This window comes from Prinia subflava, chromosome 1, assembly GCF_021018805.1.
Source record: "Prinia subflava isolate CZ2003 ecotype Zambia chromosome 1, Cam_Psub_1.2, whole genome shotgun sequence".
NCBI classification, from domain to species: Eukaryota; Metazoa; Chordata; class Aves; order Passeriformes; family Cisticolidae; genus Prinia; species Prinia subflava.
The window spans coordinates 104,329,982-104,353,979 of NC_086247.1; the positions used below are offsets into that span (position 1 = coordinate 104,329,982).

A 23,998-nucleotide genomic window follows, 5' to 3' on the forward strand; every position below is an offset into this window, starting at 1 on the left:
AGCTTTGATGTTTTATTTTGGTTTGGTTTTGGCTTTTGGTGTTTGTCTTAGCACAGGAAAGAGGATCTGGGGTTCCAGATTTCTCAGCCGTTCAAGCCTGAAGTGTGAAATAATAACACCTACTTAGATACAACATTTCCAACACTTGCACCTGCAGGTGATTTGGGGGCTCAGAAGGGCAGGCTCGGCTCGGTAATTCATGAGAGCCCCTGCTGCAAAGGCAGCCCCTGCAATGAGAAATCCTTGAGCAGTTCACCAGCCTCCATCCTGTGGCTGCCTCTGCTGAGAAATGCAGATGAACAGTCCAAATATTAAGTGTTTCTAATGAATCATTTTCTCCGTGATTGGTCATTTAGGTCACACACCTACATAAGCACTGATATTCAGCCTAAGAAAGCAAAGGAATTGAGAACTATTCTTACTAGATCCAGAAAGCACAGGGTTAAACGTCTAAAGGAAAGGTAAATCCTCGAGCTGTCAGGTCTTGGGGATTTTTTTGTTATTTTATGCCCCAAGATCACCACTGATCAGAGCATGAGTCCACCAAGAGCAGGGGAGAGAGACCAGCTGGTCCAACTCTATGAAATCCGTGAGGTTGTATATTGTCATAATGCAAATAATCTCTACGTGTCAGAGTGAAAGAACATTTCTAAAGAATTGCTTGATTAGACTAGGAACTTCTACGTTCTTGGGAGCTACAGCCACAGCTTTTCCCTCTTACTAATGATTATTAAGAATTAATGTAGCTGGACATCAGAAAATGCCCCAAAGACTGCACAGGACCAGGGGAGGATGCACTGCTGGCATTTTATAGCTCCGTAGCTCACCTCTGAAATACACTTATCTGGAAAACATTCCAAAAAAATGCAAAACCTTCTAAATCTTCCACATAATTTTCCTCAGGAAACCAAACATCAAACAGCAACAAGAGGCAGAAACAGTACTTACAATTCTGCAACGCCTTCTAACATCCTATCTAAAATTCCAGTTTCAAGGGAAATAATGTCCAGAATTCTAGGAGTATTCCAACGACGCACTTATTGCTCTTCATCACAATATGAATGCGTGAACCTATGCCACAGGTTTTGTAGATAAACACACAACAACAACAACAACAAAAAAAAAAAAAGAAAAAAAAAGAAAAAAGAAAAAAGAAAAAAGAAAAAAGAAAAAAGAAAAAAAAAAGACGGCTACAAGAGATTGATTTAGAAGATAAATTTTCCAAACAAAACCCCTAAATTGTGGATGGGGAAAAAAAAAAATTTAAAAAAAGGAGGCAATTCTCATGGACACTGGGAAAACGCATCAAGGAAAAGGTTCAATGCAGACGAGACTGCTGCTGGCACCAACTCCGCCTCCGGCCGGGCAGCAGCACCGAGGGCGGCCGGAGGAGCCGGCGCTCCGCTCCCCTCGCCCCGCCGAGGCTGCCTCTCCCTCCGTCCCGGCCCCGGGGCCGCCTCAGCCCTGCCTTCCCCCCGGCCCGCCCGCTTTTCCCTTCGCTCCGCCCGGCCCCGGGGCCGCCTCAGCCCTGCCTTCTCCCCGGCCCCGGGGCCGCCTCAGCCCTGCCTTCCCCCCGGCCCGCCCGCTTTTCCCGTCGCTCCGCCCAGCCCCGGGGCCGCCTCTCCCGGGCCTGCGCCCCGCCGGCGGCAGCGACGTGGTGCTGTGCGGTGGCGGAGGCGGTGGCCGAGGCTCAGCCATGTGGGTGGCGGCGCTGGCGGCGCTGCTGGCGGCGGCGGGGGCGCAGTACGAGCGCTACAGCTTCCGCAGCTTCCCGCGGGACGAGCTGATGCCGCTGGAGTCGGCCTATCGCTACGGGCTGGACCAGTACAGCACCGAGAACTGGCCCGAGAGCGTCAGCTACCTGGAGGTCAGCATGCGGCTGTACCGCCTGCTGCGGGACAGCGAGGCGTTCTGCCACCGCAACTGCAGCGCGGCCGGGCAGCCGCCGCCCGCGCCCCCCGCGCCCGCCGCGCTGGAGGAGCTGCGCCTCCTGTCCGGGGTGCTGCGGCGGGCGCAGTGCCTGCGGCGCTGCAAGCAGGGGCTGCCCGCCTTCCGGCAGGCGCAGCCCGGCCGCGACCTGCTCGAGGAGTTCCAGCGCCGCGAGCCCTACAAGTACCTGCAGTTCGCCTACTTCAAGGTGAGCCCCCCGCCCGCTCCTTTCTCCTCCCATCGCTCTGCCCTGCCTCCGCTCCCCCCGCCTCTATCGCGGGCGCCACCCTCCAGCCACGCCGAGCGCGCCTGTCGGTGTCGTGGTGGAGGGGGACGGCGTGGTGTGTCCCCGCCCGTGGTGTGTCCCCGCCCGTGGTGTGTCCCCGCCCGTGGTGTGTCCCCGCACGTGGCGCGTCCCACGACAGTCTCCACAGACCCCGAATGCCTCGTGCACCCACTGCTACAAAAACCTGCTGTGTCACCTGGCCCTCGGAGCAGGTGACTCTGGGCCACAACCTCCCTCCCCATCACCTCCTCCACCCACATCAGTTGTCATCTGCCTCACCTCTGTTTCTTCCCTGCCCCGTGGTCAGTCCTTGCCCCCCTAGGCTGCCAACCCTACGCTTTGCAATTGTCTCCTTGACGAGCCTTTCAGTTGTTTCCTCCCACTCCTGTGACCCACAGTGGGATTAGTGTGTGCCTTCTCTTTCCCCCTGCTTACCCACACCATCCAGCTCGCTCTTCACCCGTTTTGTACACCTTATCCAGCACGTCCCCTAGAATCAGCCCTTCCAGTTCTTCCTGGACAGCTGCCACTGGACGCTGCCTCTGTGTCCAGTAGCTGTGTCATTCCTGCCCCTCTCATCTCTCCATCTGCCTTACTTTCTAACTTTCTCTGGAACCTTTTTCAGACTCTTCATGTCACAGCTCTGCTATTGCAAATGATCTTCACGACTTCTTCTCCTTCAGCGTGTCCACCTTGTTCACTTGCTCGTTTCTGGTCCAGTTCTTTCAAGTGCAGCAGCCGCCAGCCTGTGACTTGCAGATAGCCTCATGTCTGGAAAACTCCAGTTTCGTTACAGCTCTGAGAAGGAGCAAAGCAGAAACGGGCTGCTGAAGTGGGACACTGTAATGCTAGCCCTGGAATGGTATTTATCTTTTGCTCTTGGGTCAGCCAAGACTGGGAACACACTCCTCTCTTAACAGATTTCATCCCGTTTTTCTAGCTTCTTGTCATTCTTCTGTCCAGGATCTAATTGATTTTTTTCTCCCTTCTCATCTTCACTTTCTGTTCTCTATGTCACGGTCCATCCCTCTTACCATCCCATCAGATTCTGCAATTATTTGCATTTGAAATAAACAGGCCCTGTCTGTGGGGAGGAAACAAGCTGAGCTCTTTGGTTAGATTGTGTTCTCTTTTAGGGATTCACTCCCAGTGTATCCCAGTGTACGTTGCACAGGCTTGTACGCTTGTGCATTATTCTGAGATTGCCTCTTGAAAACACACATCTTCTCAACGGTTGCTGTGTCCTGTTTCCTCAGCAGATTTTCCAAACAGACCCAGGGAAATGTGTTCTCCTAAAACCAGAACAGTATCCCCATGCACAGGATCACACTGGTGTCTAATGCCTTCCCGAAGACCGTACAAAAGAACTTAATTCGATGCATTGAAGCCTCTGCCTTTTCTTTTGACTGAGAGGGCAAGAATTCCTCGAATTCTCAAAGCCATATATGGATACCTAAATGACATCACTACCAACATTTCCTCTTCTTATCTGAACTATTAATTCCCCCCTTGTGGCACGTATTAAGTTTGCAATGTATGGATAACACCAAATATAATTTCTTCTTACCATTTCGAATACAGCCAAGCGACTGCCAGGTGGGAGTGTGAGAGGGAAATTGGAGGAATCCCTCCCCCTCCCTTTAAACTCTTTTTTTCAATCACATTTGCATGAAGTTTGAGCAGCGTGGTTTGGTGGGTTAGCCTTTTAGTGTCTGAGGTTTATATTGTGTTTCATACTGGATTTGTAGTCCAGCTCCGAGCCCTCATCTCTCTCAGGGAGCTCTGAATGGGCCTTCTAGAGCTACAAACTGCTGCATCCAAAGGACTTTTTCCTGGCTGCTGGTTTCTGCAAAAGCAATGTCCCTTCCCCCAGCCCTGCACCCCCCCTCCAACAGCGTTTATAGTAGAGGAAGAAGCGGGAGGGGAATGCTCTATGTAATTTTTTAGAGTGACCATGTGTGTATTCAGGTGGGCTCCACAGAGGAGTTTGCCACGTTGTAAGATTCTGGGAGCAGCTGCTCCTGCTGCTTGCTCCTCTGGAGGGAGCTTTGGCTGAGCCACTCAGTTCACTTAGGAGTGTGTTTCTACAAAACCTCTCTTTATTTTTTTTTTCCGAAGAGGTGAAAATTGAAACCAAGAGCGAATCGTGGACCTAAGTAAAAATGAGACTTGTCAGGCTACCAAAGAAGCAGGGTTACAGCTGCAGCACGAAAGAAACCAGGCATTTGACGAAAGTGCAGCTGAGATTTCCCTTTGCATTTAGCACGGTCCGGACTGCCTGGAAACACGGAGTTTGGGGACAGGCAGGAAGGGCAGTCTGGCACAGCTCCAGTGCTGGGACACTCCTAGCGGCACAGCAGCCGTGGGTGGGTTGAAGCCTTGCTCCTGTGCAGCTGTCTCTCAGGTTCCCTCCCGAAATGGAAGGGCCCCTTTTTTGGATGCCAGCAGAAGGGTGGGTGTGCACACATGCCTGGGATTCTTGCTGGTGGTTCCAAACATGCACCGCCAGGAGCTGTTTCACGTGTGAGGTGGAGCTCTGCACGGCCTGGACATCAGTACACTGAACGGGCTCATGGGGATCTTGGCCTAGAAAAAAGCTTTTAGCGTTTCACAAATACCCCAGACTTTTGCTTTCTCTCTCACTCTTCCTAAATATGGGCGTATATACTATCTATTTTATGAAAATACGCACGTGCGTGTATATAACATTTTTAAAAATCATAAAAGGCATGCACACACAATCACATACGTGTTTGATACATGCAGTTGTAAATGAGAAAGGTACACTTCACAAATTTTATCTAACAGGGATGAAAGTCAGTTTAAAAATGGGGACAGAAGATTGCTTTAGGACACCATTTTTGACCAAGTTTCTGCAGTATGCTCTAGCTTTGTAATGGCACCTGGAAAATATATTATTGTAATGATGTCCTCTGTGCTGCTAGGTAAATAAGTGGCATAAACACATATAAACAGTGATGACTCCTAACCAGTATCTGTAGGTTAGCATCCGTACTTTTTGTGAGATTAATCCCTCCCAGGAGCCCTGGTATAGACTTTTGCCTTGTCAGCTCAATGAACAGGGGAGGGCAAGGGAAAAAAAAATTGATTTACAACAATTATCTATGCTTTCTGCAAAAATAGTAGACTTCTAAAGTTAAAAAAAATTGCTCATAGTGATGCAGTTAGGAGTAAAACTGAGAAGAATTATATCAGTTTTACTGTACCATTGTATCTGCTGAGACTGTGTTCTCAGTAGAAGTAGATTTGTGACTATAGAGAATGCAGGAAAATTCATTGACAAAACTGGGAACTTTTGAACTGGTTTGTGTTTGTTTTGTTTATTGTTTGTTTTTTTTCTTTTCATCCGGTTAATCTTTTTTAACACCTTCTTTTCCTTATCCCTGTTTAGGCTAATAATCTTCCAAAAGCTATTGCAGCAGCTCACACGTTTCTTCTGAAGCATCCAGATGATGAAATGATGAAAAGAAATATGGCCTACTATAAGAGCATACCTGATGCTGAGGAGCATATTAAAGACTTGGAGACAAAGCCTTATGAGGTATGCGTTTTATTCAGGAGAGTCTGCTCTTTTGAAACTGTTCTGTCACTCCTCTTATCGGGTGAGATTCAGGGATCTCATTTGCTCATGAGTTCTCAGTCCTTAATCTCCCTCTTTTTGTCATCTCAGTCATCTTTGTTCTGCCTTCTTGTTGCATTCAGTAATTCTCACCTCTCCTGCTCTTCACTGTTCCGTAAATGAGTCACAGCAAATCAGACAGTGGCCTTCCTGAAAGCTGCTGCATGCAGATCACTGCTGGAGCTCAGCAGGTGTGTAGATACCCAAATTCAGGAGTGCTGTAGTGGCACAGCTGAAAAGAGCTCAGCCATTTGGCTTTAAGATTCCATTGAAAACCTGTGTCACAGCCTGTGCTTTCGGCTCACACTGTTGCTTCTCTCCAGCAGGCTTTTCTTTTGATTGGAAATGGAATTACATACTCTGCTCTCTAGGAAATACCTGTTAAAATCCTTTAGTCTCCTGTATTTGTTGTCCTCACATCATCTGGAGAGCAGCTCACACAGCCATCCAGAAATGTGGAGACATCATTTCCTGTGTTTGAGTTTACACAACACTTGTCACGGGTCAGTTGCCGCCGATTCATTGCTGCCAGTTTTTCAGAATCTCTTTGTCAGGGCTGTGCGAGCGTACAATGGCGACAATTGGCGGACATCCATCTCGGACATGGAACTGGCTCTTCCTGATTTCTTCAAAGCCTACGATGACTGCATAGCAGCCTGCGAAGGCTCCCGAGAGATCACAGATTTTAAAGACTTCTATCTCTCCATTGCAGGTGAGTGCTTAGGAGGCATGAGGGAAAGAGATCCCCAAAGTGCATTTCAATTTATCCGTAGGATTGGGTGCTCAAGTCCTGTTCCTCAGTTTAGGCCAATAGGAGATTGTTAGATTCACTGAAAACTGTTTGAATTCTGGTTTACTTTTCTGCTCTCTTCGGTAACATAACCGAAGTCTATCGGGAAATCAGAACAGAGATCTTAGGTTAGCATGGAAGTCAGGGCAACATGGACGTGTAAATAACAGCTGCTGCACCTGGGTAGCAGTGGTCAGTCATCCAACCAGGTCTCCTGACCATCATTCCAGTATCACTTTGGCCACCTTTGAGGCTCAATGGTTAGCCTGCCTTTGAAATCAGCTTGTGGTTTGTGTAGGTCTGGTGGTCTGTATCTCCTTTCTTATAAATATGACAAGGTTCTGTTGGCTATTTTTAATCTTTCCTACATTAGAGTTTTACTGGTAACATCTATATTTTGTGTTCATAGGCAAAAATAAATCCATTGGTTTGCAAAGGAAAAGGGACATTACTGTTTTTGATTGTTGTCAAAGTGGTACATATACAGATATGTGTATATCACACAAATACAAAGAGCATTTCCTGTGCTCTTTGGCAGTGAAAGAAATAAGCAATCAATTTCTCTGACAGCTCAGTGTTGTTTACAATATTTTTGCAGAGAACACCTGCATGCTTTCTCTTAAATAAACTTAGAAATCCTCTTGCATTTTTTTATATTTTAAGTTGCCCTTAGAAAAAACATACCCACTTTTTGTCCTAAAGTCATAATATGTCTTGGTGAGGGGAAACTTTTGTGAAGTATGTTTATACATGAGCAGCTTCTGTTTCTCACGGTGTGCAGCTGGTATCCCCCAGTACAGCTGACATGCAGTAGCTGTTGCAGGCTGTTCCTCAGGCCTTGACTTGCTCTTGGGCAAAACAGGCAGGTGTCTGGGACAGCAAACAGGGAGTGAAGCACAAACCACAGGTGGTAAAGCAAGAACCACAGGCTTTCTTCCCCAGTGGGTCAGAGCTCTGCCATCAGGACAATCCCCAAGCCCCTATAAAGAGTAGTGTCTATGCTCAGCTGTGCTTGACAATTATTGTCACCCCCCCTCTTCCTCCTTGGAAGGGAAGGACAATTCCCAGCAGCAGTGATGGGAAGGAAAGGGAGGAATTACTGCATGATGTCACCATGGCCATCTTCATGCATTTCAAGTATTTCGCTCTTGAGATAAGAACATTCAAATTTATTTCCACTGCCTGAGCTGAACTGTGCTCGTGTTCCAGGGAGAGATATTCTAACTCCAAGGGTCTGCAGGAAGCAGATGTAGCAGTAAGTGTTACCCAGAGGTATTTGGGTCTTGCACTAGGTGTGTATTTATCCCTGAGCAGTGAGTCATGTTAGGAAGCCAGCTGTCCTCACAGGATGAGATCATTTCACTGAGGGACTCGCATCCCTGGCTTTAGCTGCTGGCTGGAACTGAACACTACTGTGTCTGGAGATGCCACTGCTCTTATAAAAGATGGGTGTGGTAATTTCATTTGACCAGTTCTTTTTAGTTAGTTTCAGCAGTTATTTTTAGTTAACCTCAGTGTTCTTCATGCTAGCAGTTGTCAGGGATGGGAAGTGTTCGTTTGTCTTGGTCAGAAATGTGCTGCACAAGCTTAGCTAACTTGCTTTTTGCTTTCACCTGCCAAATGTGGCTGACAGGGAAACTAAGACTTGAAATATTTCTTTTCCATGCTGTTGATGAAGGAGATATATCTGGAAGATGCTTGAAACTTTTTGCTGGAAAGTTTTCTTGAAACATATTTTCTTGAAGATAAAATCACCTATAGTCCTATATTGCATTATATATAGCAATTTTTAGACTGGGTAAGCTTGTGAACTTACATGTTCCTGGCTGAAAGTTTTTCTGTGGTGAACAGCACATTCTCTTTCTTCTCTCTTAAAACATCCAACCTCTGGGCCCATCAGGCAGCCATCCCTGGAGATTTATTTTACCATCACCTGCTGTATCTGTCTGTGACACAATTGTATTCAGCAGCATTGGGGACCTTATTTGAGCAATAATGCAATGAAATTGCGAAGGCTTGCAGAATTTAGAAAAGGAAAGAAAGCACTGTTAGGTTTACAGCTAGGATATGATAGAGGACTGTGCAGTTCTCTGTAAAACCCACCACCACGTGCTGCCTGTAGGTGTCAGTGAAACCTAAGTGCTGAGTTCTCTGGAATTCCAGCTTTGATGCCTTAAAAGTAAGTCCCACAAATTTTTGCAGAAGGGCCTAGTACCAACACTTTATTCATACTTCAGATGGAGCTGTAGATTCTCAGTACTTCCAAGCAGCAAGATCCCCTTGCACAGGACCCAGGAGAGCATTCTAAAGCCAAATTTTAAAGGGTGACTGATGGGAGGGATTATAACAATTCACTTTGTGCCATCCCTAGCCTCTGTTGCTGTTTTCTTCCTTCCAGATCATTATATTGAAGCCCTTGCATGCAAAGTGCAGTGTGAGAGCAATCTGACACCCATTATAGGAGGCTTTGTCGTTGAAAAATTTGTGGCCACCATGTACCATTACTTGCAGTTTGCATATTATAAATGTAAGTAGTGATTTATTGTGCTTAAGTAACACTGATGTTGGATGATGTGGGACAGATTCAGTTCATAATCTTTTCCCTCTAATTTTATGCTTTAGAATGTAGGTAGTGGCCTCCAGAATCTGCATTTAAACTGTTCTGGGACAGAAACTCTAAGTTTCCTGGTATCTTTTGCTCCCTGTTATCACTGTAGTTAACAGACATGGATCAGAATTTCTTCCACAGATAAACCTACAGAGTATTTCATACTGTTTGCTTTTTCCTAGTGGGTTCTGTTAATCATCCTGTTAGACTGGTGCTAAAGAGGTTTTGAAGAAAGAGGGCACCACTTGACAGAAATTGTGGTGTTCGGTGTGCAGTGATGACATATTTGATAGGTAAATTAATCAGTGGAAGTTTCTTGAGGTGCTGCTTGCACTGTAAAGAACACATGTAGCCCTTGCAGCTGTTCCTGCAGGTTGCAATATCTAAGGGAGGACACATGAGCCATGTAGCATCAAGCCATGAATGACTCTTGCTTGTGTTGTTTGACTACACACTTTACACCTTGACTCTTCCCTCCTTATCAGTCCTAGTACAGAGAAGCAGGGAGGGGTTTAATAGATTTTTGTTTCTTTTTTCAAGAAATGCCCCCGTGTGTATCACCAAGCTGTGTGGTGATACTGGGGTACCTGGGAGGAACATTTGGTTAGGATTTTCATGGAAAACCATCAGAGGCTGACGATGAGTTGGTTTTTGAATCATGGCCTTATGTGTTTCAGAACACAAAAATAGCATATCATTTCTGGGGAGCAATTTTTTTCCCTCTATGCAGCTGGTGAGGAGGTAGAATATGGGATGTGTTTCCATTTGAGTTTTCCAGAGCTTAGATAATAGTAGAAATTTGTTCATTTACCTTACCTGGGTTTTTTTGGTGTGTGTTTATTAATTAGTGAATGACATGAAGAATGCAGCTTCCTGTGCTGCTAGTTACCTTCTGTTTGACGAGAAAGATGAAGTAATGAAACAGAACATGGTCTATTACCAGTACCACAAAGACAAATGGGGACTTGAAGAGGAGGATTTTCAGCCCAGATCGGTAGGTGAATTACCTCAAATGCCTTCTAGACACATTCAGATATTTCTCTGAAACTCAATGGGAAAATGTGGGATATCTGCAGGTTCTGGAGTTTAACACATCCTGTTTAATAAAATCATATAAAAAGTTGTACACAGAGGTGTAGCGTGTCATGTAAACAGTGAATGTCATCATAGCTCTTCCCTTTCTGTTGAAATATTCTACGATAGCATATAATATATAATGAGAAGTAAACTCATTCTGGTACTTCTCTGACACTTAGGCATATTTATATCTTTATGTAGCTCTATAAATAAAGTAGCTGGCCCCTGAAATCTCTGATGATGAAATCTCTGAGTGACATTCAGGCTTTTGTGAATCATTATTTGCCAACACACAGTTGCCCACTTGCTTGTTATTTCAGGTTCTGTGGGCATTGGAATGTGTCTGAATCTGGTAACTCCAGCTAAACTGACTTTCCACTTACTCCATTTAGAATACAGTTGGGTGGATGAGGATGGAAAAAGGCTCAGGACTGTATTGCATCTAATTATCTAAATTAAAATGCATGCTGCAAAGAAGACACCAGTCTGTCCAGCAGCAATTGTCATCTGGCTTTGGAAAACTATCTTAAAAATGGGTTTCCGTGCTGTTCTTAAATTTCCATGTCCAAGGAAATTTTACAGCCTGGACTGTGACATTAAATTGGATTTTCCAGTGTTTCTTGTTACCAGGATTTAGGTCATGCAGCTAAATTGTGACGCTCAGTGACTGCTTAGGCATCAGTCATATGGGCTGTAGAACTAGTTAGTCATTAGCAATATATGTTCCACAAATTAAATTTAGGGCCTTCTAGTCCTGCCTCTTAGAGCACACACTTTATTGGCACAGTGGGAACCCAAGCCAGCCCTACAGGGCCAGCTGAGACAAAAGGCAACAAAAAAGCATTTGGTTCTTTCAGGCAGCAGCAGCAAGTCTGAGCTCACAGGGGAAAGGGACTGCTCCTTTGTCTCCAGTATGGTTATAATGCACCATTCTGTTCCCAAAAGCAGTGACAATGTTTGGTGGTGGTAGGAGTGAGGGGTGGCACCAGTATGAAACTGCAAACTGCAGACAGATTTGGCATATGTGTGCAGAGAGGGGAGAACAAGGGCCCTACACATGCACTCTGAATGTTTCATTGATAACTTCTGGAGCTGCGGACTACAGATAAATTGATTTTCAAAGACAAAATATTAAATGCAGATGTATTTTAAATGTAATTTCATTTTAATGTATTTTCTTGTACTTTGATCTACAAAGCTATAAACAGAAGTTGCTTGCTGTCCTAATCACTTGCCTCGAAAATAATGCCTCTGGTTTATTTTCAAGAAGTGGTAATGAGGTGACAGCAGCATTTGGCTCTGGCACTAACCTCTAGACTCTTGTGAAAGAGAGAGTCTCCTGTTTTCTTCCCCAAAAGGAGTTAAACTGAGTAATCAAAGCAGCTGTCAGTTGGTACTCACGAATAGGAGAGTGTGTGAGTGAGCTCTCCTGTGCTGTCCGGGCAGGGGCAGGTGAGTGACCTTGCAGGGTGTCCCTAGGCCAGGCTCAGGCTGGCCTGTGAGTCATTTGCGTGCAGAACAGCTCAGGGTGTCTCTTTCCCAGAACTGCCTGCTGCCATACGCCAGCACAGGGAGACAGAGGCTCCGTCCTGTCCAAAGCCCTCTGGAATGCAGGCACAGGCTGCTGCTCAGCCCCGGCAGCCTCAGTCCTCACTCTCAGCCTCGCCAGTGCTTTGAAACATGAGAAAGAGGAGAGTGCTTTGTTCTTGCAGTGAGGGAGCCTGTGCTTAGCAAGATCCACAGAGCAGTTGGGAATGTGCTGTTTGCTGTTTCCTTTCCCAAACACTGTGAACCCTGCCTGGGACCCACCTTTACGAGCTCTGGGTCTGACTTCACTGGGATACTTTCCAGAGGTGTGTGATGATGCTCCCCTGTCTTGCTGCCCTAAAGTAACAGAAATTCTGGGGCTTTTGATAGGAGGCCGTTCGGTACCACAACATTACCACACTCCAGCTGGAAATGTATGAATTCGCAAAGGAACATCTGATGGATGATGATGAGGTGAGTTTTCTAGAAATGGAATCATGGTCAAAAAAGCAGCAATCAACGTTTAAAGTGAAGATGATACATAGCTGTAATTCCAGGATTTCACTAATATGGAAAAATCTTCTTGTAACCACGACCAATTTATAATAAATTTTTGTTTGGTAAGTGGAATATAAGAACAAACCCAAAGAATATCATGTGCCATTTAAAAAAATACATGGACAGAATTTAAACAAAGATAAGTAATGCACTGAGCCCACAGAAAAAAAGGAAACCCAGTTTTTGGGCTGTAACACCAGGGGGCAGAAAAATGGTGTATATATATTTTAACTAAATGTTTTTCTGGGTTTGGTGGGTTTTTTTGGGGGGGAGCGTAGATTTTTTTTTCCCCCAGAAATATTAAATTAGATTTAAAGGTCCTTCTGATTTTGTCCAGAAGGAACCACCTAAATTGTAACTTTTGTCCAAAGGAAGTCATGTTATCTGTTATTTTTTTCTGCTCAATGGCATTTTGGTCACCCAGTCATGCTTTTTAAACGGTTGGAATTCATGGTCAAATAACATATAATGACTACTATTTACACTGGAAAATATGTAAAAGGGCTTTGTTATTTTGGTGCAAGAAAAGTAGTTTAGTTGTTGAAAGGGCATTTCCTTCCACAACTGAAATTTGAGTATAATTCATGTGAGGTTTTGGATTGCCGTTTGCTTTGTTTGTGGGTCCTTTCATTAAGAGGTTTAAAAAAGTCTTCAAATGATGAAATGTTGCTGGCATTGACAAAGAAAGAGCTCTGCTTGGTTATGACATGAGGCAAGGGTGTTTGTAGTGAGCACTGCCAAGGTCTTTTCTAGTTAGAAAAAATGAAGATGGTTTATGTTAAAAAATGAAAACACCTTTGCAGTTTTTGTTATTGAACAAATATGCAGAGAGAATATTTTACAGCAGAGAAGTAATGTCTGTGCTGCCTTCAGTATTTTTGTGATCTGAAAAGAACTCTATGTAAAATTCCATTTCAAAGTTACCAGACTTCAGGAAGACTTTCCATTGGGATAAACCCCCTGAAAGACAGTTTAATAAGCTTGCCTTAAGGTCAAGCTTGGACAAGGACTACTCTGTACGGTTTTTCATCAAGGTGTGAAATACTTGAGCATTTTTTATGTTCCCTTGTTGATTTGTGCTTTGTCCATGATGTTTTCTTGTGTTAGGCATCAACTTAATTTGTACTTTTTTTCCTTCTTTCCTGTCTGCTGCTTCAAAACACAGGGTTGTGTAATTAAGGGGGTTTGAAGAAATCCATTTTGAGGGTTTTCCCTATGTGTTGTTGGAAGGTGTTCTTACAGAACAGTCTTCAGCCTCCAGCACTGTGTGTAGAATAAACAAGCATTCATTTGCTGGCATTCGTTCCTGTAGCCCCTTTCACCAGGGCAATCACAAATGACCTTGCAATCTGCAGGAGGGTGGTGCAATGTAAACCTCAGTTGAACTTTTGGGCTGACAAGGAAAGCACTGGATTATATGTTTGGGTTAACCAAGCAAAATTACTGGGCCTGCTTATGCCACGGATATCCCTACCTCACCCTCTCTTTGTATCAGGAAAGTTACCATTCTGCTTCTCAGGGGAGGAGCTGAAGGGCTTCTGTACCCTCCCTTGCCAGGGCCAGAAACCCATGAGGGATGGAGGCTGTCCATGCCTCTGGCTTGGCTCTGGCCTTTGGTAGTGAGCTCAAAAATCCCTGGCTACCAGAACTTGTCTTTGGCTGCAGGAGACTTCAGGGAGTGCAGACAGAGCAGGAATAGCACAAAGGTAAAACCACTACCTTGCAGTTTCTGCTCCATGGGCAAGACCTGGTAGTATAAGTGGAATTTTTTATTTTCTTTAATATTTCTCCTGGCACGGATAGAAAAGTTTGTTCTACAGGAATGTTGAAAACTGATGAAAACCCCTGATAAGGCATTACAGTAAAAACGTTATTAAAAATTGTTAAGGATGAAGGCAAGCTCTCTTCTAAGTGCACTCTGTTTATTTAAACCATGTGCTTCTTGGGCCATAGGCCATACCTTCTGTGAGTTTCTGTGCTCCATGTCTGCTGTTTTGTGAAGTTGCTTGTGGGCCAGTAAGATAGCCCACAAGATAATCTGCAGGAGAAAAATAATTCTTTTTACCTTGTTGGAAGCAAAAGGCTTGATGTGGCAAGAGGATCCCTTCCTGTGTGAGGGTCATTATTTTCAAGTGGGGAATCTCATTTTGTCCAGTGCATCCCAGATCATCCATGTGTCTTCCTAAATCCCATTAGCAAAGCAAGGGAAAACGTTTGGCTTCTTCAGGAATACATAGTAGTACTTGCAGAGGCTGGAACAGGCAGTAATGATTTTTGCATATGTTACTATAAGAAATACTGTCCTGCTGGTGTTACTCTCTTAATGTTTTTCCACAAGGAAATGAAGAATTCTTAATTCAAACATTTAACACAGTAGAGGTGACAGAATATTAGTGCCAGCTAGCTACAAATTACTTTTAAGAAAAAGTAATTATTCTTAAATATCCTTGCAGTTTTCCACAGGGAGGCTAAAAGAACATGACAGTGTTGTCATCTTAGTTGGCCATGGATAGACTGGCTTCTCGATTTCTGTTCAGATGTGTAATGCATCAAGGCTATCACGGATACAGCTCCTGGTACTGCACAGATGTAAGTGGCAAACTGAAATGCTGTTAAGAGCCAGACACTCAGCTGGTGTAGATGTAACTCTAGCACCACACTAATTGTATGAGACGTGATTTTGGCCCATAAAATCAGTGTTCTTATGAAATCTTTTTTTTGGGGGGAGGTGGGGATAGCTACTCAGCTATTCTAAATTACATGAGAACCACAAGTATTTGGCAGGGATGAGCCTACAGTGTGATTTTTCTTTCAGTACTTAATCAGTAGGTTAAAAGCTGTTGGCAGCTTTGACCCACTTTTTTTGACATCTTTCTTTTTATTTGTATAATGGTGTGTTTTCCATTTGTGTAGTGGCTGAAATGAAAATGCTCTGTGTTTCATCACATCCATGTAATGCAAAGAAGAATAACTAATGAACTAATGTGACTGGTGGAAAGAGGACATATGGAATAACACAAAAACACAAGGGCCCCAGTGGAGTACTGATAGCAAATAGTAATTGGAATTCAGCGTGTTTTTCTGTTTGGGAATTGCTAACAACGTACTTTGAGGTTTATTAACTCACTCCTTGCATATGTTCAAATGATTTACACAAGTGAGCTTGTAACAGCAAGTTGTAAGTGCAGACCTGTAAACCCTGCCCTGCCTGTGACCTCAGACCAGCACAGCTCCAACAGCGCTGCTGCCCTGACAAGAGCTGGTGGCTGCTGTTTCAGAGAGAGTTGCCAGCTGATGGGCAGTGTTATGGTCCCTGTTCAACATACACTTTTTTAAAGAAAAAAGATGATGAGGTTGTTTTTTCTTTTTCCATCATCATTTTCTAGTGCAGATTCTTCCCATGTGGCTGGGTCTCTCTGCTTTCCCCTCTTGCTTCTGTACCGCTGGATGTGATCAAAGGTGTTCCCCCTCCCATTTCAGCCACTTTGCATGGGAAGCTGCCAGCATGGTTGGGCTTCAGTGGCAGGATGGCCCCAAGCTGCAGGTGCTGGCATTAGGAAGAGCTTCTGCTGCCCACATTCTCCTAAGCTTCTGCATGCAGCATAAAGCAGGCAAGAGAGCATAATCAGAGCTCAGAAACAAGGCCACTGGAAGGCTTCTGCTTTCAGTGCAATTGGAGCAGTGTTTAAGTCCTTCTGATATTGTGTTACTCATGTTTTACAGGCATTATGTGTTAAAAGGAAAGCACATTTACTGGTTTACTGTAAAATACTGCTGTAATAATTGCAGTTTAATGTAATCTCCCATAATGGGAAAAGAACAGTTAAAAGTTCAGAATATATCTTTAAAATGAAATGGAAAAATATTGGAGAAAGTAGTTAATGTTTGTGTAAAGAACAACTAAGGTCTCTTAATATTTAAAAGAAAAACCCTAAAAGCATGTGGCAGTTGGTCACTCTGTGGACTGAGTCTCTGAAAAAGAAATAAGGTAAGGGCCAAATAATTTTTCTGTGTTACGAACTGAGGGATTTTCTTCTTTTTTCCCCAGCTAGAATGTGAGGAATGTCCAGCCTGGACTGAACAGCTCATGGAAGTTGTGGCAGGGCTTTGAGGTGGTTACCGTGAACTCTCAGGTTTTAACTGAAGGTTAGATCAAGAGACTTTCTCTTGCTCGAAGGCTGAATAAACCTTTCAGGCTGAGCCACTCATTGACACATGCCTGACTGTTACCCTGAAATAATGTTTCCCCCCTCCAAAACATTGCTGGCCAGTGGGCTGTGTGGGGTGTATGTGCAGGCTCTGTCAGGTCCATGGAGCAAATGTCCTCCAGAGTCATCCGTATCAACCCTTTGTCTTCACTCTTGCAAGGTGATTATTTGTTCTTGAACAAAATCTGCTGGTTTTGTAACCTAATCCTGGTGACTACTCCCATTACTTACTCGGGCACTTACAGGACAATAATTAATTATAGGGCAGCTAGCTCCTCACCTAGAGGCCATCCTTCTCTCTGCCACAGCCTGATCACCTACACCCAGGACATGAGGGAATCAAACCTGTTGCTCTCACTGTTGAACAAGTTTCCAATCCAAGACGTCTTTGAACTTTAGCCAAATTTTGAATTTTTGCTCTGAAGGACAACCGAGCAACATTTTGTAAGATGAATATGTTCCTTCTAGGTCATAGATTGTAAGGAAACAAAGATCCAGCCAACTCTTCATGCTCTGTGTTGTCTCTTAAGGCTGTTTGTTGGATGGGTTAGAATAAATGCTGTTTCTTATTCATTCACTGGTAATCACATGTAAAAGCATGTCCAGAATCATAATTTTCTGTGGATCTTAACTGACTCTAGAACACTATCTTTTATTATCTTCTCTGTTGCTTTCCTGAAGAGTGGGGTTCCCACTGCAGTACATAGAGAATCCCTGTAGGAGAGGCCATCAGCAGATCTGCATTGGAAATTTAATGTAATAACCCATCTGTGTCTGGGTTATTACAAGAAAGCTAATTGTTTCCCATAACTTTTTCCAGTCCACGCTGAGAAAGGACAGAACAGATTGCAGGTGGAGGCAAGGATCCATGAATGATTAATGCTTGCATTTGCAGAAGGCAACCATTGCAAGCAATGGCAAAGTGTCTGGGTCTGCTTGCTGCTGTTCTTAAATGATGCTGTTGAAAGAAAAGTTGGTGCTGGACCATCAGCCTCAAGTGTGCCATAACTGGGCCAGGTCCTCGTAGCTCTTCCTCTTTGCTGTTTTATTTTAATAGTTGGCTTGGAGTCTCCAAAGTACAGATGTTTCTCTAAAAAGGTTGTGTTTTGTGAGTGTGAATGCGACCTTTCATGTTGCATAAGGAAGGGCCTGGCCCAATGTATATCATGGTCTGGAACACTCAGTACATTGAGCTACTGAGGGAGGAGTTTTGCATTCTTCTCCTTTTTAGGTCTTTTTTTTCCAGTGCTCTAGCTTCTCTTATGATGGTGCCCCAATCTCACTAGCCTGGGTTAGCTTATTCAGAATTGACCAAGAGCTCTGTTTTAATTTTTTGTTTCTTATTATAATCCACCTACTCACATATCCTCTGTAAAACCTTCTTGAATTAATTACTGTGGCACAAAACTTGTTCTTTCTGTTTGTGCCTCTGTTCAGTTGTTAATCTACCCCAAGTGTGCTCACTTTGCCTATCTAACAGATAATTAGAGGTTCCAGCTGGACAGATCAGCTTCTCTGATTCCTCCTACCACTCACGCCAGTCTGGGAACATTCCCCTTTTTCTGCTCGATATCACACCTCCCATATTTCAGGCTATACCTGTTCCATCTTTTCCCATACATCCTTGGTCTGTCGGTCCCACTGATCGTGCCTGGACTGGGAGAGGGAAGAGGTTGGTGGCGCAGGGAAGGAGGCTGTGGGGTGGTACAAAGCTCCTCAACCTGTGCCTGACAAACCTGGAGGACACGACTGTGGACCGAGGGGCAGGTGCAGAGGAAATGGTTCCCTGCAGCTGACCATGCAGCCCCTGTGCGTGTGTGCATGTGTGTATGTGTGTATATATACTTTCCACTTGTTGGCTAACAATCACTCATGTACTGCCCAACAATCACTCATGAACAGCCCAACTATCACTCATGTACTGGTCTGGCAGCAAATCCTGCTCTTCCCAAGCTTAGCCAGACTTCGCATCCTAATTTCCTACCTAGCAGCCACATGTCTGCATCTCCCTTTGGGCCGTGGATTGCTCAACATGATTTACATCCTCCCCGGACTGCAGCAGTGTATTTATGTTGTATTTATGTTGTATTTATGTTGGATTTATGTTACCTGCCCTGGAGCTGGTGGCTGTTGTGCCCTCGAGTAGCTCGCAGCAGACAGAAATAGAGGTTTGCAGCCGACTTTGCATGGAAAATTGGATGTTCCTTCCATAAAGGTAGAGAGGAGCCAAAGTGCACAGCAGGTGACAGGAGGGACTGTCTCACTGAGGAAGTAAATCCTGTCAATCCTGACTCATTTCAGGCTCCAGGTGTGCAGGCACAGATCAGCAGGAAGTTGCTAGGTATCAGCAGACAGAAGGCTTTTTTCCCTGGAATGAACACCTGTGGAATATGTACTGAGTTCAGCCGTGCTGATTGTCGGGTGCAGTGTGAAGTGAGTGCTAATGGGACAAGGACAGTGACAGTGTGGTCACCGCTGCCACTGTGACAATGTGATCCCCTCCTCTGAGGCGGAGTTATCACCTTTTCCTTGGGCTGCCTACCACTCTACTGACAACGTGTTTTACATTTTGTTAGTGAAGGCACAGGCAAAAATACTTTAACTGGGGTTTTGTTTGTCTTTAATCTGGAGGTCTTGCCTTTTCCAACATAACCAACATCCGGGGAATTACTCAGTTGTATTGCAGCATATTTTATGTATATCGTTTCAGCAACTGTTTTTATATTTTTGCCATATTTCAACCTCTCTTATTCCTCAGTACATCTAATTAGATCACAACAGTTTCTGCTATGCTTCCCTTAAGAGCTCAGTTTCAGACACTACAGATTTCAGATTTCAGGCTTGTTTGGGGTTTTTTCGCTAATATTGGTGCATTTAAATATCCTTTTTTCATTTCTTACTTGTTTCTGGATTTGAAAGCCTACCAGAAATAAAAAACTTGAATTTTGTCTGTATGTTTTGTGTCTTCTCAAAAATTCTATCTTAGTGATGAGTGTGACAATAATATGAATTTGGATACTTAAATCTTTTGAACGAATTCAAAGCACAACAAATTGCCATCCTTCAGGACTTGCTAAAATCACTTCATAGTTGCAAAATCTCAATGGTCTTTTGAGATGGAACTGTGAAGCTGGGAACAAGAACAGCAGTTATTTCAGCCAGCTTTCCTCCTGCTTTTATTTTTGTTTGCGTAGTTTCATTATTTCTCTCATGGCTAGTCATACTTCCTAAAAGTGTGATGTTAATACTTTTTAATCACAATATCCATAATACCATTATTGTATTCAAAGTAGACCAAATTTCTCTATTCCTCTTACTGTTTTCATTGGTAGAAATTTAATGCCCTTTTCTCACCAGAACAGAAAAGAGTGAAATTTTGAGTCTTCGAATGTGTCTAGAAGATGCTGTCTTTCTAAGGAATGCCTGTTTAGACAAAAATGTGCTAAAAATGTAATTGCGATTGTAAACATCAATTGAACAGACTCAGAAGCACAGTACAGTTCACAGAGACTTGGAATGGGTGAAGGAAAGAGGGAAAATGAGCATCCAAACAAGGATGACTTGCTTTCAGCATAAGTGGTGTAAGTTCTCATTAATTTAAATATGAGAGTGAGTATGACCTGATCAGATTTTCCAGCAGAAAATGACAATTTGTTTGGAAAAAACCTAAACGACATCTTAAGACCTTTTTAGACCATAGGTTTATGTCAAGAAAGGACAGAAAGGTTTAAGGAAAACGGAGTTAATTTAAGTGTTTATCAGAACATTATAGTTACTAGAGTAAAAGGTTGGAAGTGTAGCATCGAGCATCTGCATTTCTTTACTCTAAGTTGTACCAAAAGGTGAGGATAGGCAAAGGTATTTCCACAGGGTCTCCTCTCTCAGGCAGTGTTTCTGCATGGATAGCAAACCAGAAAATAACTGATGTTTCTGAGGGTCTCAGCACATGGGCTACTACAGTCGGTTTTGAGCAGTTTGGGATGCTGCGGCACTTTTGCTGTTGACCGCCTGCTTTTCACTGCTGAAGGTGTTACCTTGGGCTGACAGTGATCACAGAAGGTTTAGCTCAGTTACTGTAGTTTAGCTGACAAGACAGTAAGTTCCAGCCAGTGGGGCTGTAACATCCCAGAGTACTCAGGCTTGACTGCAGGAAGACGTTTTACTAAGGTATGGGACGTAGAACTACGTCAGGAGTAGTTTAAATGAAGTAGGACTGTTACGTTGTGTTGGTGCCCTGTGTAAGCAGTGTAAATTTTCTGGTCTGAATCTAAATCCAGTACATTTGTTTCCAGTATGGAAAACATTCTAGTATCTCTGGTTCTTCACACTTTTGCTGCGTTGAGGCATGGCTTGTGAAGATCTGTGGTTGAAATGGAGAAGGTGTGTGTTGAAGGTGTGACAGGGGATGTAAACAGAGCAGACATACAGAGTCAAAGTTACGGCTCTACAAAATGCTTTGGCTTCGAATTTTGAAGCTTTCTAAAATTTTTTAATGTTTTAAGGTACTCTAACTACTTTCTAATTTAACAGGTGCTTTAAGCATTTATTCCTCTCTAAGTCTGAGGATTTGATTGTCTATTTAAGTAACCTATAAAAGTACAAGAGGATTTACTGTGAAGTGGATAACATTTCCTCCTTTTCTCCTTGTCACTACAAGTCTTGTGCTATGCCTGTGTGGGCCATTTACCTGCATTTTATAGGTTTGTTGTGCTGGTGTCTGTATAGAGGGTGTTAAAAATATTTGGACACCTATTATTACAGTTTATTTTTTTGATTAAAATAGCAGGAATTTCCCTCCAACTTTGGTGTTAATTTCTTTCTGTTAAATTTAATCATTCCTAGGGTGAAGTTGTGGAATTCCTTGATGAGCTGTTAGAAGTGGAGGAAGAGAAGGAATCCTGATGAGTGAAACCACCACAAAGTACTTTTACAGAAGACTCACCATTGCTCCTTACTATTGTTTTTGATCACCTGTAGTTCCAGTTAGATATACCTCAAAGGTGCTTCTTTAAGCTGCACCTTTTGTCCCAAGATCCACTCCTGAAAGGTCACTTCCGTGCTGCACTGACTCTTCTGTGAGCATGGCTTTTCACTGTGCAGAACTGGTGCACATGAGTTTCCCCCTTGAGCTTTCTTTCCCTCACACAAACACAACAAAACAGACTATTTCTGTTTTCTGGGATAACACTAAGGTTCCTCATTTCAGTGCTGTTCTACTAAGTTGTAGCAGTATGGCTATATTCTCAAGAACTTTTGTCAGATTATGAACTCTGGAAGACATTACAGTTCCTCTTTCTGAGCTATGAATTGTATTATTTATATATGTCTTTTTATGTGATAGTGAATAAAGTGATAATGAATCCCAGGGCACCTGAAAGATATTAGGGTACATTTAAGTAGCTGAAATAAGGTGATTAACAAAGTAAAACTGATGATCTTGTAAACATTGCTTAAAGAATTCTGAAAGCAGTGTTGATCTTCCTTGAAAGCTAAATTAAATTCCACTATGTGAAACTGAATAAAAATTATTTTTTCTTCCTACCGTTCTTACCCTTTCTGTTGAAACAGCCTGCGGTCCCTGTTGATGTGGGGCCAGTCTTGTATGAAATGCTGATGATTGATGTATTTAGTAGTCTCTTCTGTAAAAAAATAGTTTGTGTGGGTTTTTTCAGCCTGGTGGGCCTATCAGCATAGTTTTCATCCAAAGGTAAGTACAAGTGGAAACTCAGGGGATTTTCAGTGGAATAATGAAAAATATTTACGTGTGAATTCCTGTCCTTTTTATTAACTGTACAGCATAGTCCAATACAGAAGTATTGGCACAGACCAAAAAAGGTGTGATAGAGAAGAGTAATGAATTAGTGCCTAAGTCTGTTGAAGAGCAAGAATCCCCTTGAACTCAGAGAAGGATACAAGATTTCATGCTGTGCTTTCCTCTTTCGTTTTCAAGGATCAAGTCCTGCAAGTGGTTTCATCCTGCTTGCATCAAGGAGAGATGAGCAGTCAGTGCATATGGGCTTTCACCTCCTATGAGGGAACTGTAGTTCAGCTGAATGGACATGAATTACAAACCCTTAATCTGCTTTGAGTTTTTAAAAAGGCAAAACATGATCTACATTAGCTTGCCAAGTTGTTGCTGCTGTAGTTTATATAAGCTGTGGTAGTCTACACTATTGAATGTCTACAGGGAATAAGATGGAGAATGCATAGATTGAGGTTTCAATGTCCTTCAGCATATGACAGCAATGAAACATTTGAATTTGAGGATGAAAGATGTTTGGAAGATCAGACTGGATTTCTTAACTGCTTTAATATAAATCACAACTAATCCACTGAAGTTGACGATAAACTGTTTTAATCTCAAAATGAAAATCTATCTAAGAGCCTTTTAACTTTAGATGATTTGCCCAGCTAGCTTGTGGTAAGGAGACCAGAATCTGCCTTGCTGTGTGCCTTGAACTGACAGAGGGCTGCATGTATCACATTTCCTCATGGTTTTGTTCTACACAATATTAACACTTCACTCATTGTAATTTTATGTAAGAATTGAAATTTCCTTTTAGAAGTTGTTCACAAGCAGTTGATTGTAAACCATCACTTCACCACATGAAATTCATGTAAAATCCTACTGGGGTAGCTTCTCCAATTTATCATTTGTTTTCTCTTTTTGGAGGTATGTGTATGCTCAAAGGAGAGGTTACTGCTCTGGAGTCCCATTTGGTCCTTCTGCTTCCCAGCCTGCATGGAAAAGTCCAGATTTTGTCCTCAGATGCTCAACCAGTGATGAGGGGAGACCTCATTGCATCTTCCTTGTGAGGGGAAGAGGAGGGGCAGGCACTGATCTCTCAGGTTACCAGTGACAGGACCTGAGGGAATGGCCTGAAGCTGTGTCAGGGAAGATTTAGGTTAATACTAGAAAAAGGTTCTTCACCCAGAGGTGGTTGGGCACTGGAACAGGCTCCCCAGGGAAGTGGTCACAGCACCAAGCCTGACAGAGCTCAAGAGGAATTTGGACAATGCTCTCAAGCTCATGGTGTGACTCTTGAGTGTCCTGTGCAGGGCCTGAAGTTGGACTCCATGATCTTTGTAAGTCCTTGCAGCTCATAATATTGTGTGATTCTGTGATTCCATGATTCTGTGATAGCCACTAGCTTCATCTTTGATACTCTAGCATTCAAATCCAGAAATCCCGCCATTAAAGGGTGTGGAACTGGTTGGAAATGGATGTATCCATCTGCATTGCCTTTGTTTTACAGCATTTTTAGCTCACTTTTTTACTATCACCACTTACCAAACTGACTTCAGAGCTCTGCCAAGCTCTGGCTGTTGCCTGGCTGTTTGTTCCTGTGGTGCCCCAGCTCCTGTGTACTGCTGT

General features: G+C 43.5%; 1 protein-coding gene across 3 annotated transcripts; it reads left to right on the forward strand.

The window, feature by feature from the left end:
- The first annotated feature begins 1,580 nt into the window (after positions 1 to 1,580).
- On the forward strand, positions 1,581 to 22,164 carry CRTAP (cartilage associated protein). Of its 3 annotated transcripts, XR_010081334.1 has the most exons (8): positions 1,581 to 2,137; positions 5,628 to 5,777; positions 6,396 to 6,567; positions 9,044 to 9,172; positions 10,102 to 10,247; positions 12,248 to 12,331; positions 14,869 to 15,004; positions 21,466 to 22,164. XR_010081334.1 is itself a non-coding variant. In XM_063405924.1 (7 exons), exons 1-7 carry the CDS (start codon positions 1,697 to 1,699, stop codon positions 21,523 to 21,525), a joined length of 1,182 nt encoding a protein of 393 aa, XP_063261994.1. In that variant the 5' UTR covers positions 1,584 to 1,696; the 3' UTR covers positions 21,526 to 22,164. The 3 variants fall into 3 exon arrangements, 2 of the variants coding, with proteins under 2 accessions (XP_063262008.1, XP_063261994.1); XM_063405924.1 differs by lacking the exon at positions 14,869 to 15,004 and having other exon boundaries at positions 1,584 to 2,137; XM_063405938.1 differs by lacking the exons at positions 12,248 to 12,331; positions 14,869 to 15,004 and having other exon boundaries at positions 1,582 to 2,137.
- The last annotated feature ends 1,834 nt before the right edge of the window (positions 22,165 to 23,998 follow it).